General features: G+C 38.3%; 1 protein-coding gene across 1 annotated transcript; it reads right to left on the reverse strand.

The window, feature by feature from the left end:
* Window positions 1–6266: 6266 nt before the first annotated feature.
* On the reverse strand, window positions 6267–17107 carry LOC124160986 (endocuticle structural glycoprotein SgAbd-9-like). The gene is made up of 4 exons (XM_046537122.1): window positions 16989–17107; window positions 13715–13875; window positions 8584–8794; window positions 6267–7312 (listed from the first exon to the last, which is right to left on the reverse strand). The coding sequence occupies exons 1-4, from the start codon at window positions 16992–16994 to the stop codon at window positions 6971–6973; spliced, it is 720 nt and encodes a 239-aa protein (XP_046393078.1). The 5' UTR covers window positions 16995–17107; the 3' UTR covers window positions 6267–6970.
* Between the last annotated feature and the right edge of the window lie 564 nt (window positions 17108–17671).

A 17671-nucleotide genomic window follows, 5' to 3' on the forward strand; every position in this document is an offset into this window, starting at 1 on the left:
TGGAGAACCTGACCCGGTGGAATTCCCGAATAACCTTCTACGATTCAATCAATAGCGACTCTCAGCTTCCTCAAAGAACAGTTCATCAGCAGTGTGTTCACTCTACTATGTGATAATAGATACGGATGTCTGTATCTTGAACGTCATATTTGTTTTTATTTTATTCCAGATATTTTGCCCACCTATTATAAAACCATTATGATGATTCTGCTATTAAAAGAATCTAATATTTTTTTTGAAAAACAGGTGTCCTTCTATAGGCTTCGATTCAAATAAATTGCTGCGAACGATGACTGTCACTTATGCCAAGTGGTTGAAATGCCCGCGTGTTTGGGAGTTCGAGGAAGTTTGTGGACACTGTTGAAGCACAAGCGCCGTGTGACGAAGTGCTGAACTATTATCCTCTCGAAGTTGGAAGTAGTTCATCAATTTCCCCACGGCGCCACTGGGAGGTCTCTCGAAGATCTCGAGGGAAATACTGCCGTCGACCCCCAGTTTGAAAATGAATTTATGCTCAGAATGTGTGAGATTGTGTGAGAAAGGTTAATAACTACCCAGTATTACATCTTATCTGTAAATATTATTGCTGAAAAATTTCAGAATGAATTTTTCTGCTTCCTTGTCACCATCTCCGATGCTTGCCTATATTTCTCACAATATACCATGACTTTACGTTAAATTTTATTCAAAGTCTTATCCCAAGATAAAATTTACCTCTCCATCACGCACTTGATTTGCGTTTGCTAGTGAGTTTGTCATAGCGCGCCGCAAGCTAGTCCGCATATACATGTTGAATAATTATCTCGCCAGGAATTTGTAAGAATTGTCTCATGCATTGAATGATAATTGTGAGTATCGCCTTATATTTCAGGTCCTTACTTTATGTATTATACTTCATAATCGCCATAGTCATTTTTCTTGGGTTATTATATGTTTCATCGTGTAGATAATATCTATAATCTGGATCTTAAGTTTGTGGCGGATCGTTGTTTAGTGATCCCACTGATATTTTCATGTGATCTTGGAGATATTTTCAGCATTTCAACTTTAAACAACTGAGGAATTATTCCCTTGAATATTTTAGGAGGCAGGAACAAATAATCCAGAATAGAATCCGATAGTTTTCAATGAAATCTATTGTAGGCATGTATAAAAATCTAATTAGTCTCGATGACCGTTTATCGACGAGGTATGCTGGCAACTTAAGGATTAGTTCCTCAATTTTTATTTGTGTTATTAATAATCATGTGGTTTTAGACGCTATTGTGGAAATAATGCTGAAATCAAATCCAAATCATGGATAATGCTTTACCTTTATGATAACTGCAGAAAAGTCGGTTGTTTAAATTCTGTGAACGTCGTGCACCTTTAGTGTTTTTAAATTGATCGGTGCTTGTGAAATTTTTCATGTTATTACTTTTTCACATGTTATCGCATAGTCTAAATAAGGTATTCACCTAAATTTCTGTTCATTTATATATCTTTAACACTGCATGATAGCCCCGAAGACAATTTACTCGCGGATTTAACTACTTCATTTAAGCATGTGGGTACGGAATTAAAAACATGAATGGCTCTCTTTACCTTGGTTTCTCACACACAAAATCACTAACTACGAAATGATTGCTAACGATTACGAGGTTCGCCAAGTTATCCACGCAACCTTTCACTTTGAGAATACCTACACAACCTCTGCACTATTTGGCCGGTTGTCCTTTTCGGTGACACGCTCTATCAATTTATTTGATAGTCTAATACCGCTGTCGGGTTGGTGAACGTGGAGTTATTCGCTGTTTCTTCCGTTCCTAGCTGCTCGTATTTGATTTATTGCGATGCATGTGAATTGCTCATTGTAATTTACCACACCAGTATTCTTCCCTCTACCATATCGGTATAAATCACTCCACTTTCCTTTAATTTATTATTTCATTCAGTGATAGATGAGTAGACGAATAGATCCAGTAAATTGTGCTTAAAAGATGGGAAAAGGTTGAATAAATTGGGATACGTTATAACGCTATAAAAAAAGAATACAAATGGAGGTAGGTCACGTTAAAATTGCGCCTTCATAGCCAGTGTTGCATGTTAATATGTATTTTTTTTCTGTGACCCACTAGCAATTTCAAAAAATATGTTTTTGATGATATGATTTTTTATGATATCACTTTTATGTATGACTTAGGTATGTCTTTTCATTTCAAAATTCACGTATTGATAAGAGATTCATTAATATAAACGGTCCGTAATATATTGTTTCATATAAATCTTTATGTTGGATATATTTTAAAAACATGGTGATTGCAGGGAGTACGTGAGAACTTGAGGAATTTAAATTGTAATAGTTTAAATCGACATTGAAGGAAATTATGCCTGTTAACGCAGAGAGTCTCAGGAAACAATTTGATGTTGGGTTGAACTATGTTATTATGCATGATTAAGTATTCACCCTGTTTTACGTTACCTTAAATTTCAATAGCCAAAATTCCCATCCCATGAATCCCATATGTTCTCATAACAGTTCATGCAATTGAATAACTTGTACAGAGAAAAAATACTATCACTTATTCGCCGGCTAATTTATTAAATCTCAGGTTAGTCTCGTTGAATGTAAAATGAATATACCTTAGTAAATTCCACACTCTTTATTTCTACACCCCGAACGGTTTCAACCCGTGTCATTAACAATTGAAATACGCTTCTTCTATCTCGTAGCAAGTGAATCAGTACCGGGAATGGGAGAAGGGAATATGTGCCTAGGTTGTTGAGGAAAGGAATGACAAAAGTTTGGAGTTTTTCCGTGTAAATTTATTCTCTTATTTGCTCATTTTAACTTCATATTTCAAAAGTCTATAATGTAATTTTCTAGCTCTCTGATCTGCCGCTAGCTCTAGCACGGCAGACATCTCCCACAACACAAAATTTTAATTCCGCTGAGCTTTCCTTGGCAATTCCGATCAAGCAAGTGGTGATCCTTCTTTGCATTCAAAATTCTTTTTTCATGCTGAACTTTCATATAATTTGAATTCAATAGTCAACGTCTCAATTCCGATGTCATCTCTTGTTTATTAGTCTGAGCATTGTAATTTGTATCATTCAAGTGGTACACATAATTTCAGCAGTCAACTACTACCAACCATACTCTATATTATGTTTAGTTTGTTCTTCATTTTGTTTTAATTGGAATTATTAAAACTCAAGAATATTAGGGTAAACCAGCGCTCTTTATGTATCTTTTTTACTTCTAAATCGCCTGACCATCTCCATGAAACTGAGATTGCAGACTTTAGAAATGCATCCAATAGACCCAGTCGAGTCAAAAAACAAATACTATGTTGCTAAATGTAGAACAGATTCGTATTGATATCCATTGCAAATTCATGACGTAAGTGGTGAAATGATATTCATGGCTACAAATCGAATGCAACTTTTGAAACTAATTTGCATTAAAAATGTTTCAATAGCCGGTTAAAAATCTTTTAGCGCTTATTTCCTAAATTCAGATTTTTACTCAAATAATGAAATTCAATTTTATGAATTTATTGTATTTTAGCTCTTATTACGATAGCTAAACTTTATGATTTACTCGATGAAATTTATAATTGTATTTTATCAAGATTTTTATATGCAATGCAATAATACTTGGAAAATTGTTTTAATTTCGTGTGAATTTATCCTCAAAATTTCCTTTCTGTATCAAATGCATATTATATAGCAAATAAAGTTCTAAAAATGAAATTATACATTGTATATGTATTCTATTAATACCAAATTTATGCGAGAGGAGGAAATATTTGAACAGAAAACACAGGCTTTGAAGGATTCGGAGTATATAAAGAGCTCTATACTTTGCCTCATCGGGCACAGTTTTGTAGTACTACTTACCAACCAGTCTACTCAAGCCACCTTCTTAGCTCAAGCTTTGATTCCGTAATTTTCACGTAGGTCTGCGCTCTTACATTTTATTTGTCAGTGGTGTTGGGTATTCTGAGGTCCATTTATTACTGCCGTACATGTTACTCTGGTCTTACGCGAGCACTTTTATGATTCGCTCTTGCACATCGTACGCAACTGGAGCATCACTGCGTGTGAGGCTGCTCCGAATAAGCGTTCTTGTAAAAGGTCAGGCCTGAAATTATGATAAGGCTATTGCCGAAGGATGACCGCTTTTATTTCGAGCAAGAGGGCGATTCTCGTGGCATTTCTTCCCTTCCGTCACGGATGGCTCGTCTTTATTGATTGCCCAAGGGCCCCGTTCGCAGAGTAAGAGTCACGCGTCTGGTCGAGTACGGCTTATGATGTTCCTGCGGTTGCTGATTAGACGTAGGTATGCGGAGCCTATGCTTGCATCCGGTGTCAGTCAGGAATGAATCAATGTGAGCGTATTTCTTTATTCTGGCACACTGCCATATATTCCGTATCTGTTAATAAAGGACCTTAGATATTCCCGCTGAACAAGTTAGTCCTATAGGGCAGAGGTCTTAAAACTTTTTTAATTCAACGGTCAACTATCGATTTCACGTCGTCTTTAGGGTCATAATGCTCCACGTCACTTTATCACCAATAAATACGGAAAACGAAGAATTACGAAGAATATAATGCTTAATCACATGGAGTAAATGTAACCAGAATAACCAAAAAAATACAATATTACGAAATTTACACCGTTGTGTCCCTAGCCATGATATTATACATTTCAGTTAAAGAGAGAAAATATCTATATTATATTGCATATGCTGAAGTACTTCTGGTCATTTCGGCATGCCTAAAATGTCATGCCAAAATACATTAAATTTTGCATTGTATTTCAATATGCATTTATGGACGTTTGGACAACTGCAATAGTCTTTTTAAAACATGTTCTATGAACAGTTTTTTAACTCTGTAGACCGCAGATATTTAGTAAAGAATTATTTATTAATTCTCGAACACAATTGATTATATACTTAATAAGTGAAAATTTTTAGATAAATGACATCATAAACTCTTGAAATATGGAGTTAAAAGAAGAAAATAAGAGAATAAATGTACACGGTTATTTAAATCAATAAAATTTTAAAACATAGTGCAATAATCTTCAATAAAGTCAATATGGTAACCTAATGTCGCTATATGTTGTATTATTTGATGGTAGAAACCGATTCTTTGCACACCATGCAGACTGGTTTTTGATTAATACTAGCGAACAATATTTTCTTTAGCCTCTGCGGGCCGCAAGAAATTTGCTGGTGAGTCGCATATGGCCTCGGGACCGCGGGTGGAAGGCCCTTGCTTAAGGGCTTCCAACCGCGTTAGACTGGCTCCATGCCGGTGTTTAAACAGCTGAAATTGCTATCGTTCATAGAGAATGTCATTGAGTAGCTAAAAACATTCAACTAATCATGTGGCAGCTCCTTCATCTACCTGAGCTCTATGTAGGGCTAAGAAAAATATTGATGAGTCAATTTTTGTTGATTTTGATATAACCATGGTAACCGGCTACAAAATAGTCTAGTGTAATCTTTCTAGAAATATAATAGCGCAAGTCATAGTTACACTTGGAACCACCAGATCGCAGCACGTACCGGGAGCCCTCAGCGAAGCTCCAACTTCTCTGCGAATAGTGACTTTATTATGGAAAAGCTATTATTTTTTACTTAAATCAATACGTATCTAAGACCTCCATTTAGGTTCGATTAAATTTCGAGCAAAAATGAGGCAGTCCACGAGGACACAGCAGAGGTAGTTGTTGAAATGTCAACATGAAGCCAATCTAACCAGACAAATAGAGGGTGTTATTTCCCTATTTATATATCGCCTCGAAATAAGCTCGTTCACTAATTTTTCACTTTCATCTCTTAATTCACTTTCCTCTATTGAATTCTTTCAATAAATTGCGATATCAAGTACAACAGAGAACAATCCCATTCTAGCTTTCGCCTTAATTGCCCTGAGTTAACGATGGTCGAGTCTATCATCAATATACAACCATACACTGTAAAACAATGTATCTTCATACCTGAAATATATATTGCCTTTTAAACAATACGCTATTTGTAATGAAATATGAAAAAAATATTTTATAGTATTAATATTGTGATGAGGAAATGCTAGCGAGTTGATTTGAATGAAGACGTGACTGTTTCCGCACGGTTAATTGGTGCCGGAAAAATTAGACGCTCGTGAGACTTCCTTCGATTGTTTTCGACGAATTAAAAGAATGGGTTGAGGAGCTGGGATAAGGCGCAAGGACGAAAAGGTGTGCTTATGTAAATGAAACTTCCAAGAAATTAATTATTCATTTAAAACCATCGATTTATTTTTCCAAAGCCATGCAATTGCGTTTTTTCTTATACATGTCCATATCCGCTGTCACGTGGTAGTAATGGGAAATAGGAGGATTAGAATAAATGCAAGAGGAGAAAGCATATACTTTTTTTCTTAAATTAATGTTCGTTTGTCCTTGCTGCCTGCCTTCATAGAGCATTGCAAGAACTGAGGTGAGGAAGAAAGGGAATAAAAATGGACTCCATGGTAAAGGGAAGATTACAAAGTAAGGAAACCTTGGAATAACACTCTGGCTTGATAATTTCAAGCAGAATCTTCAAAAAAGACAAGTTTTGAGTTTAACGAGACACTGTCATCACTTTTTTCTATGCTTGGGGTGAGGAATTGCGCGTATACACTTCAATAATCGTCCAGTGAGCTTTATGGAAGTGGTTTTCGTGCTAAAGTTATCCGCGGAATAACCACAAGCACGCCAGAGTCATTTTCACCATGTCACTTTAAAAAAAGAGCTGCTTTCTCTTCAAGGATGACCACTGGTGACGCTCGCTGGTGTATAGCCTTTGTGTGCTCTTTGAAAGGCCATCACTTCCCGCCTGGGCGATTGTCGGACAGCGTCAGGATTGCATGCTTGTGGCGACGAAGGCAAGTGGCAGCAGGGTTTTTCCTGGGACGTGGCGAGATCAGGGGTTCAGGGGTTCGTCAATGCTTAAGCCTTGTTGGTTTCGGCCTCAGCGGTGGGAGTGGGCACTGGGATGATCCTGTTGGGGTAGGCTGGGTTGTAGTATGGGTTGTATCCGGGGTAGCCGGTGGCCCTGTATCCGGAGTATCCGCGGTAGCCGGGGTAGCCTGAGTAGATGGCGGGGTTGTAGTAGCCGGGGTTGTAGATGGCCGGGTTGTAGTAGGCGGGGTTGACGCCAGGAGGCACGATGGGCCTAACTGGGGCGACTGGTGCAACGGTGGCTGCGGGGATGGGCAGAGGAGCAGTTCGGACTGGGACGGGAAGGGGTGCGGGAACGACTCCAGACCTGAACGCAGCGGCCTCCTGGACCTGTGGGGAAGCGGAGCATTAGAAAAATTACTCTCACTGCGATTACCTCCTATTTCACTCTTTAATTTTACCTCTACACTATCCTTGATAATAGTGGGTATCTTTTCTGCTAAAAGTCGTTAGCCTCACGTATAACTACTCTGCACTGGCTACATGAGCAAATACTACTCGATATCCAGCCCAATTTGCTGTTATCTGCTGGTTAGATGTAAGGATGCGTATGAATCATGCCACAGAAGACTGATTTGGATAGATGAGGGAAGAGCTATAGTATAGGCCTTGGTGTTAATAAATGATGAAATAATGAACCTATGATGGTCAATTACGTCACGCTCTGCATAATATGTATTTACTTTTTAACTCTTTTTTCTTTCGTTATTGGTTTCAAGTAGTTTACCCTGCGTTGCTGTGTCTCATGCAATTACGTAAATGGAAAGATAAATGAGGAAAGAATCATTTGTCCCCATAACAATACACGAGGTGTAACATAATGCTCATTAAAGGGCCGAATGTCTTGGAATTTTAAATGTGATTTTTTTGGAACTCGGTGAAACGCTGTAGTATTACAATAAAGTAGAAGCATTTCACAACAACTCTGGGAATAATTACTTTTTGTGGAAGCGGCAACGGCTAGAGTATTTTTCCTCTTGGTATTTCTCATTCTTTACATTTTAGTTCCTTAAATAAATGTGATAGCTTTTTTCTGGTAGTAGTGTCTAATACGAATGAAATATTTGGGTTAGATAAATAGAGCGTATATGCGGTAAATGAAGGGGATCGCTAAGGTGAGCTCCTAAGTTAGTATAAAAATTGGTTCTTTTTAAAGTTACGAATACAAGAGAACATACCTCAATCTAGTCGAGTATGTCATTGAGGCATTATAAGATTTCGTGATTTTTTAAGAATACCTCTGTTATGATTTAATTATGATATTATCTAGTTCACTTGTCTCTCAATGCTCATAAGTAATTACTACTTGGGACAAAAAAATCAAGCAAGTGGTTTATTATATATTTTTAAGGAAATAACAATGAAATAGCCTAATCCGTATCTTCATAGAGGGCCTTGCAAGTTCGCTGAACGTTTAGTTATTCCTTAAGAAAAAAACACAGCCCGAATGAGCTCATAATTATTTTTTGTCTTTTAATCAAACGAATAGATTCGGAAGGAGTTAAACTCAAATATAAACCTTCGGGAAAGCAAGTATGCAATTCTATCTTATCTCCTTCATTGACTTTTTGATACATAATATTGATTGAAACTAGGCTCACCTGAGCGGCAACGGAGCGGGTGATGGCTGGGTTGATTGAAGTACCCTCGGGCTGGAAGCCATTCTCATCGGCAATGTAGTTGACGGTCACGGTGGATCCATCGTCAGCAACGTAGGAGTAAGACCCAGTCACTGCATTTGATTCAGCTACCGTGCCGGGGTTCCTGATAGCTCCAGATTCTTGGCGAGAGCTTCCATCAGCAGAAGCGTACCTTGAGATAAAAAAATAGTTCATTGCATGATGTGTATGCATAAGTGAGCTTATACGGCCGTCACTTGAAAACTAAGTGTCAGCAACATTTATTGGTAATATCCCTGTTTCATGTCGCTCCCATTGAGTTCATATTGAAATAATGCATACAATTCTCATTGTCTAAGGAATTGTTTCTATTTTTATGGATTTTTTCAGTGCGATTTAGATGAATTATGTTTATCTGTATGCGGTTTAAAATAATTTTTCTTTAAATACGTTATAAGGGATGGCTTCCTCTATAGAGCTGTAATGACTCACCTTCGTTTACTTTTATTTTTGCCGGCGATAGTGGTGTCAGTGCTTCTAAGTGAAAAATTGAACTGCATACAATTAAGTAGTGTACTAGTAGTAGTTCAAAAGGGGTGCTGTTACGTGAATCTGAAATACATTGCTGGAAATTTCGTTTCCAAAATATTTTACGTTACATTAATTGTTTTTGTCTTTGATTCCTTATGTAGTTACCTGCATGTTTTCTTAAAAAAGGGAGTTTTGAGTTCCGCATTGGCTTTATCATGAATACCTTATCCATGAACTCATGAACTGCTTTAACAAGCGGTGGTCTGTTTTAATTTCAATTCTCGACCTTTGAAATTACGCGATATTCTTGTGAAACGTGAGGTAAGCAAATATTTAATGGCGGGCAAAGTAAGAGCTCCATAAGCAGTTGGTATTTTAGCTCTATGGCTGGCACCAGAGGTAATGAAACTCTACATCCATAACATAAGAGATGTGGAATGGGTCGGACGAGTTTTATTTACCCTTCATAAAACCCAATATCCGACGCAATCCTAAGCAGAATTCCGCGATTTCTCGGTAGAGAATCTCTGGGAACATCCCATGAGAGCGCGCCGTAAAAAACGAGAACTAAGCTCTTAAATTTACTGCCTTTCTGTCACGCCAATGGTAATTCAACAGCAACGGAATTCACTAAGAGCGAGCCGGATCTTGTCACATGTTGACACATCATGAAAAGCACCTATATATTTTTGTAAGAGAATTAATTGAGAAATGGCGTACCAATTTTTCTACAGCAAAATCTTATTATGATGAAAATTTATTTTGAAATTTAATTTAATGTTGGTTAAAGCCTTCTTAATATTTAGTATTTTCCGATGAATGAATGAAACTCTACTTGGTATTCAGTGAGGCTAGGCGGCCCATGTAATCGGCGTTTCAAAGTCCTGCTTATCCCTCAAAATGAGGGTAAATAGGCTAAAAATATATCTTATTCACCCATATAACAGGCTAGACTTGGACACCAAGACTTTGGTTATCATTGATTCTCTCGCCGCGTTGAAATCCCTAGGATAGTTCATCTGAATTTCATTTACTTGCCAAAATTACCTGAGAAAGTTAAGATAAAATATTTCGCCACTCTTTCTGTATATAACGCACCATGTAATAAGCCATGGAGGGGACAGACACTCATATCCCCTCCATGGTCATGGAAAGATAAATTCCCCACCCGTAGTCATGGAAAGATAAATTTTGTTTGAGTTAAGATCACAGCCGCTTTGCCAAAAAAATGGGTTTTATATACTATCATGTGGGAATCTATTAAATGTATTATTGAAAACTTTCAAAGTGGAACTGTAGAATAACGACCACTTGTCTCCGTGTAATTGGACGCACGAATGTCCAGCTAGCCATCTTTTACTCCTGACTTCACCTGTAATCCCGTCCACCTTCGGTATCCTCCTCCCGCCTCAACCCCTAAGATGTTCCAATAAAGCTGCCCAGAATCTCGTGAAAAGGTTAAATTTTCCACGAAGACCTCGCCAGATTAAGTCTTGCTCTCAAGATTGCCCACGACTTCGGCGAGAAAGTTCACTAGTTTTCGCCACGCTCTATCCTTCCGGCCTTCCGCGAGATTTAAGAGACGGTGAAATTGAATGGACTGAAGCACGTGGTAGATCTCGTTGGCCTCGTAATAAGCTATATTCGCGCTGTAATCTGTTATACATTTAGGTCTATCCTATGGCTAGGCTATGCCTATTCCTTTATATTTTACTATGCAATCTAGCCCACACCAACAACAGTTAATAGTGAGGCAATGTGTCTACGTCTAGGTGTCCGTATGAGTAAACTGCAATAGACCCTGTCGCGAAAAAATAAAGAGACATGCAAAAGTTTGGCTTGAAAACGGTGGATACATCTTTATCATGACTTAACCTTTATTTTTAATTCTATTCCAGTCTGGTCTTCTTTTCGTTTGTGATATCTCAGAGTAACCCACTTCTTAGTTACACTTTTAACCACATAAAATGCTGCTGTGTCCCTCGTGTTACCGTTTTACCCCCTTTTCACCGCTCCACTTCCCCTATTCCAGATTCAGCGGCGTCCAACTCTGCGTTATACCGATCTTTACCTCGTCATCCACTTTCCCCCACTGAGTCACTCTCCTCCGGATGCTCCTTCCCCGCCCGCTGAAGATCCTGCCCATCCACTTTCCCCGCCACTCTGAGCTCCTCTTTCGCTTATCTCACTCGCTGTTACGTCCATCGCGCCAGCAACACTCCGCAAGTGTCTCAGAGGATTTTATGAAATCCATTTCTTTGTCCCTGCTCATTAGGCGTGACCCGACCCGTGCGGGGTTCAGTCTCACAAGCTTCGGTGCGAGCTCACTCGAGCGTTGAAGTCTCCAAAGGCTTCCAATTATATCCCTGCAGGCTCCGTGGCAATTACCGCCCGCGCTATGAACGATGGCGAAAACTCAGCATGGTACAAGTTAGCTAAGTTTCGTGAATGGATGAAGAAGGGATATAGTTATATTACGTTTTATCTGGCATTAAATTACATATAGCATGGGTTTTTAACGTATGCAGCTATGATAACTTCTCCAAGGCCATAAATTGTGAAACTACTTATGAAATTACGTAATAAACTCAGGGTTTATAGTTTATGGAAGGTATTTTGAGGCATTGATCGATGACTTATTATTAAACTCACTAGTGAGATTTAAATATTCTCAAGTAAACGAATAAGGTGCTGTTTAAGGATGTATGACGGATACAAGTATGCTAGATTTACTGGTAAAGGAAGAGTTTACGATGGGATGCATTAACATATTGTAAAATTATGCGATCAATTTATTTTTACTTGTAGACTTTATACAATATGTAATTTATATAATATCATTCTCATAGTGAATCATGTGTTTTCAAAGGAAAACATTTTCTTTGAATTTAAGAACAATTTTTTTACTTTTCTTTAAGTAGCCAGCTCATTTGTTTTCCTATTTTTCACCAGCTTCAGAATAGTGGGAAAAAGTTTGCGTAAAAATCCCTGTGTTGAGCAGAGATTTAAACATTGCGTCGAGTATACTCTGACGCAATCCCATTTTATTTTTTACGGTGCCGCTTTTGAGGGCCGTTCGGTGGCTGGCGATATAAATTTGCGGGTTCAAAGGTTCAATTTAGAGGCACGTGATATAAAGCGAGTCGAAAATATGAGGCCGAGGGCCTGCGCGTGAATGTCAGATGTTGACCCCATGGTTATTCGGCCCATGCTCAGTCTGGCCATGGGCAGGAGAAGCTGGTTTTTCTTGAGCATCGGCTAATCCCGAATCTTTTCACAAACGACTCTTTAACTATTTCCTCTGAACACCTTTCGGCGGTACGATAGGAATCTACCCATCAGATCGTCGTCTATAAATTGAGTCAATTTCCTCTGAGAGTATAGAGGAGCATCTCGTGAGCAATCTGGATTCTGAAATTAGATCACAGGAATTCCAAGCGACCTAGATGAAGGAATTCTTCGCGGGATCTCCACTGGGTCAAATTGCACGTGATCGTCGTTTCAATACATTATTCCGGGAAGGTAATGCCTAAATCGAGAACGAAACGTCGGAGGGTGTCACCTTATGGGGAACTTGAGAGAATTCCCTCAACCTGGAAAGGCTTTCTTTCTCCAAAAATCCCTCCGTCCCAACTGTAAGCCATACTAACCTTTTCACCGTATCGCTAAATTGAGTAGACTTCATTTAACATGTATTTTTGCCAAAGATGACCTGGTATCAAAAAATCTAATATAAAGTTTGCTTTGTATGAAAGGCTGCTAGCTCTCTTTGAGTTTAGGTGAAAAAAAAGGAAGAAGCAATGTTTAAGTACTCAATTTTAATCGATCGACTCAAAATAAAGTTGCGGGAAGAAGTGCGACTCCGTTTTAAAGCAAAATAGTTAACAGAATATTTACAGGCAAATTCAACTGGCTGTCGTGAAGTTGTGAGAATTAAGGTGACACGAGCGACTTGCTTCAGAATTACTGATGACTATTTAGACGCAAAAATGACTACTAGACTTGGAGACTTCAACGAGTGGATGTTGTAATTCTAAAATTTATTATAAATTTTGCGATTGTTTAAATTAAAGGGTTTAAAATTCTGTGCCAACGTTTTTCCAATTCCTTTCAATCAATGCCTTTAACCCCATTTTTTTATGCACGCGGTCTTCTATTTTAATAAAATTTTGACGGTTGAATAATCGATTACCATTAAGGATTTTGATAATATATTGCCTTATTTTATCATCCTCATTGAGCAGTTATAATCTTGAGCATTACTTGACTCTATATATTCTGTGGTATAAACTTATGCGCTTTATGCATGCATGGCATTAATTCAAAATTTAAATAATTTTATATTAATAAGTTACGGAAAGAATTTTGTATTTTTCAAAATACCACATAAAAAAAGCATTAATATACATAGACCACCTATGGGGCCGTCACAAAAGTTTTTACCAATTTAAAAATTTAACGTATGACTCTCCTTGGTTGAAAAATAAATTGGGAGGTGACTGAACGTGTAACAATTGGAATTGTGACGCGAAGATTTTTAAATACAGGTCTATTCCGGTATTGGGTGCTACCGTGTACTTACTGGAAGGTGTAGGATCCATCTGGGCTAAGGTCGAAGGACTTTTCGAGGATGGGCACGAAGGTGCCTGGGGCGAAGCGAGGGTTGACTCCGGGCGGAGGAGGCAGAGGCGCCTGTGGGGCGGCCACCACGCACGACACCATCAAAGCGAGGACTGCGATCTTCTGCAAAGAGAAACCCAGAGAGAAGAAATGTTTAGTTTCAACTTAGTATTGTGCAAACGATGGTTTTATTAGGAAAATAAGCGTCCATTAAGTTAAAAACATGTTGGCTTTTATGCCTGACGAGGAGAATTTCTTGTTTTGCACTTCCGTTATAAATGTCCATTTTACTTTTGTGCTAATAGAGAATGAATAATTATGTACGAATGTACGAATGATTTTTTTAATTTTCCGTATTGGTATGGAAAAAGTTTTAACAATCTCCCTCGATGCTGTTTACTAAATTATTTTTGACGATTAAAGAAGGGAAATATTGTATTTGTAATTACTGTGAAATTGCATAACTCAAATACAACAGCTTCTTTAAGTAAAATCGAAATGTGTATCGAAGAAAATGCTATTTTGAATTTTAATTTACATATCTTATGCATTGTATTCAAGTATTCATTCCCGAAAAACGCTAAGCAGAAAACTTTGTTAAATTTAAGCTGAGGATGCTTCTATAAGAGCGAAGTGTAAGTTTTATTTCATTATTGCCAATTTTAAGTCAATTCTTCCAAACACCAACTCTCAAGAGCCTAAGTAATGATTCTAGAATAGTCGTTAAGCACCATATAAGCGTTTATTACACCTTAAGATATTCTTTTGGAACAATGAGGGGAGTGAATATGATTGGAAAGGAGTGGCAAATCCCATGCCGCACATGTCGGTGCTGGGGAGGTATGTAGTAGATGGTGAATGGAAGAGGCTGATATAAGATGCGGTAGTAAGGAGGGTGCAGGAAGTCGTGCTCAAAGTCAGGGAGTGCCGCGAGGCGTCATGCAAACGATGATGACCCAAATCCATTTTTTACTGAAACATTGTCCCATTCGCTTTAATAAATCCTTTGTGCTTCGCTAAAGAATGGGAAGACCGCTCCTCTCGTCTTTAACTTTCACTCTCTCTTTCTCCAGACCCGCCCTGAGCAGATATCTGGCAAGGCAATTTCCTTACGACTTTGTCAAATTATCAATTGCGATGCAAAATCTGCGTATTTTTCATCGCTGTAAGAGCTGTTCATTTAGTTATTGTCGTTAAATAGCCTAGAAGCAATGAATGGGAGAAAAACGTCTTTTTTTCGGTAAAATGGAGAAATATAGATTTCTGTTTAGCGAATTTCCAATGAAAGGCCCAATAAAACTATTTTTGCCTGAATTTTTTTGCTCAGTTCATGTTTTAAACATCACATCTGTAGGTGCTAAATTAATGTTAAAATACTTGTAAATTATGGTTTTCATTATGAGACTAATAAGTACAAAAATGCTTAAAGAAAAAAAATTATGAAAAAAGTACTTAAATTGTCTCCTTTACAGGCTTTGTTTTCTGTGAAAGACCTAACTATTTTGAACTCCGTTAAACCGTAGAGTATAAGGGCATTATGATCCGTCTTACCGATATATCATACAGATCGAATTATGTAAAGTAATATTCACATAAGGGAATCCTATTTTATTTATAAATTTGCCAAATTAAACGCCTTTAGCCCTAACTTAATATCAGTCTAATTCTAAAATGGCCAATGAATGGGGGCGAAAAGAGTATTCCATGAGGTAAAAGTATAAATAATTTTACATGCACTTATGCAAATAATAAGATCGTATATTCTGAAAATTTTAAAATACAAACGTGTGGAAGCAAAAATGAAATCAAAGATTGAATCATTAGAACTTGGAGTGTAAAAATTCAAAGGAAAGGATTCAGTTCAAATGTGCATGGGATCACGTCTGTGATGGAAGAGTTTTGACGACGTACTATACCAAACATACCAAAAGCTTACGAGTTTGTCTCGGGTAAAACTTTGAAAGAAATACTTTTTTGTTATATTGGTGAAATTTTATAACGGCTGATCCAAAATGGTAAGAATATTTCTTGGTTGCTGCCTGGAAGGTTGTAACAAATTGTGTCGTCATTAGTGGAAATTCGACGTATTAAACACAAAATCGATTGTCTAGTTGGTTGAGAATATAGTAAATTCTACAAAAACAAATTATGGGATATAATGATCATGAAATGATGAAATCATCTTCCGAAAGTTTAACGTCTCTTTCTGAATGAAAAAGGCGTTGCAGTGAAAACTGATATCCACGTAAGGCTTGCAAAGTAATGCCAATAAATTTGTAATGTACTGCTTTTCAAAATCCCCGCAGATTAGTCCAATGAGCTCTTTTCGGAGTGCGGTCGTAAAATATTCTCTTCATTTTTATGGATAAAATACAGTGAAAAATCCCTTAGAAACTGCATTGGAATAAACTAAATAGAAATAATGAAATTAAACAACTGAAACCTAATGCTATTGCGTTTTGCTAGATAACTCACGTATTTAAAGAAAACTTAACTATGCGAAGATATTATTCCCGAAAGGTTTGAGTTCTCAGCTATCGACTATCACGGTTTACTGTCGGGAAAATAATATCTGCAGTATGTTTTAGCCTTAAGTTATAACATTTCAGAAAAAGTCCAAAATAAACCAAATCAGGAGCTTAGTCTAATACTATACTCACATTCGCACTTCGTCTGGGCTAATATTGAATAAAACGCTTGAATTCCAAGTTAAATACAAATCCTTGAAAAAATAGCTGCTAAGATATGTATTGTCGATAATCTAAAGAATTTTATAAAATCAATGGATGTTTGCTTTGAAAATGACTGAATCCTCCAAAAATGAATCCCTCAAAAAATGATTTAAATGTACACTAACTAAATCACAGACTAGAATAAATTACACGATGCGTTTATCCTGAAATGGTAACACATCAAACTTCCCCCAATCAATGCTTGGAGTTCACTTTGTGCTATGCGCATTTTTATGGGAGACCCGGGAAACTATTATCCTCACATCGATGAAGTATTTAAAAATGAATTATTTTAGAATGGATTAATTTAGAGCTGAGTATGCAATAATGGAGTATTTTAGAACGGGGTATTTTAGAACGGGGTATTTTAGAATGGGGTACTTTGTAATGGGGTATTTTATAATGGAGTATTTTAGAATGGGGTATTTTAGAATGGAGTATTTTAGGATGGAGTATTTTAGGATGGGGTATTAAGACTAGAGCCAGGCCCTATGCCGTACTCACCATCATCTTGGCTGAGTTGAACTGCGTGTAGTTCTTCGACTCGGAGTGAATCCCACTGGATCTGTATGAGGATCTCTCGGTTGTGAGGTGACGATGGAGACGAGGCGAGGCCCTTATATACGCCTTCTGGAGGCTGATCACCCGTGGGGTGGGGGACTAGGGGAAAGAGGAGTGGGGGATTGCGGTACGGGCCCATGGATTTGGTCATGACGTTTCAGCGACCCCACACCCTAAAGAACCGGAGGGGTCTTCGGGAGACTCCAACGGGGGTGGGTCGGCGGCTGCCCCTTTTTTTTCGCGGGCTCGTAATCCCACCCCCGCACCTGACCCTACTCTTCAAGCGGTCACCTCACACTCCCCACACAATCCTGGCTTGCGTGCGCAGTGGTTCGCCCTTTTGTCTCCGAGGCGGTCTGCTTTTTCCAACATCCTCAGGAGAGAAGACGACTTCTCCCCACCATCACTTCTTCTCTCGTAGTCACTTCTGCTTTCCGATCTGGACCACCCCATACCACGGAGCGGGGTGCGCCCTTTTGCGACCCATCCCCCTTCCCGTGATCCTCTCCGCGTGGTTCGCTCCTCGGTGAGGACTTTTCCACGCGCCGACTCCCGCCTTGGGATCACTCGACCGGTCGACATCGTCCAGGACGCACGTTTCCCCACGTGATATTGGGTTTGGCCAC

This window comes from Ischnura elegans, chromosome 6 (genome assembly GCF_921293095.1).
Source record: "Ischnura elegans chromosome 6, ioIscEleg1.1, whole genome shotgun sequence".
NCBI lineage: Eukaryota > Metazoa > Arthropoda > Insecta > Odonata > Coenagrionidae > Ischnura > Ischnura elegans.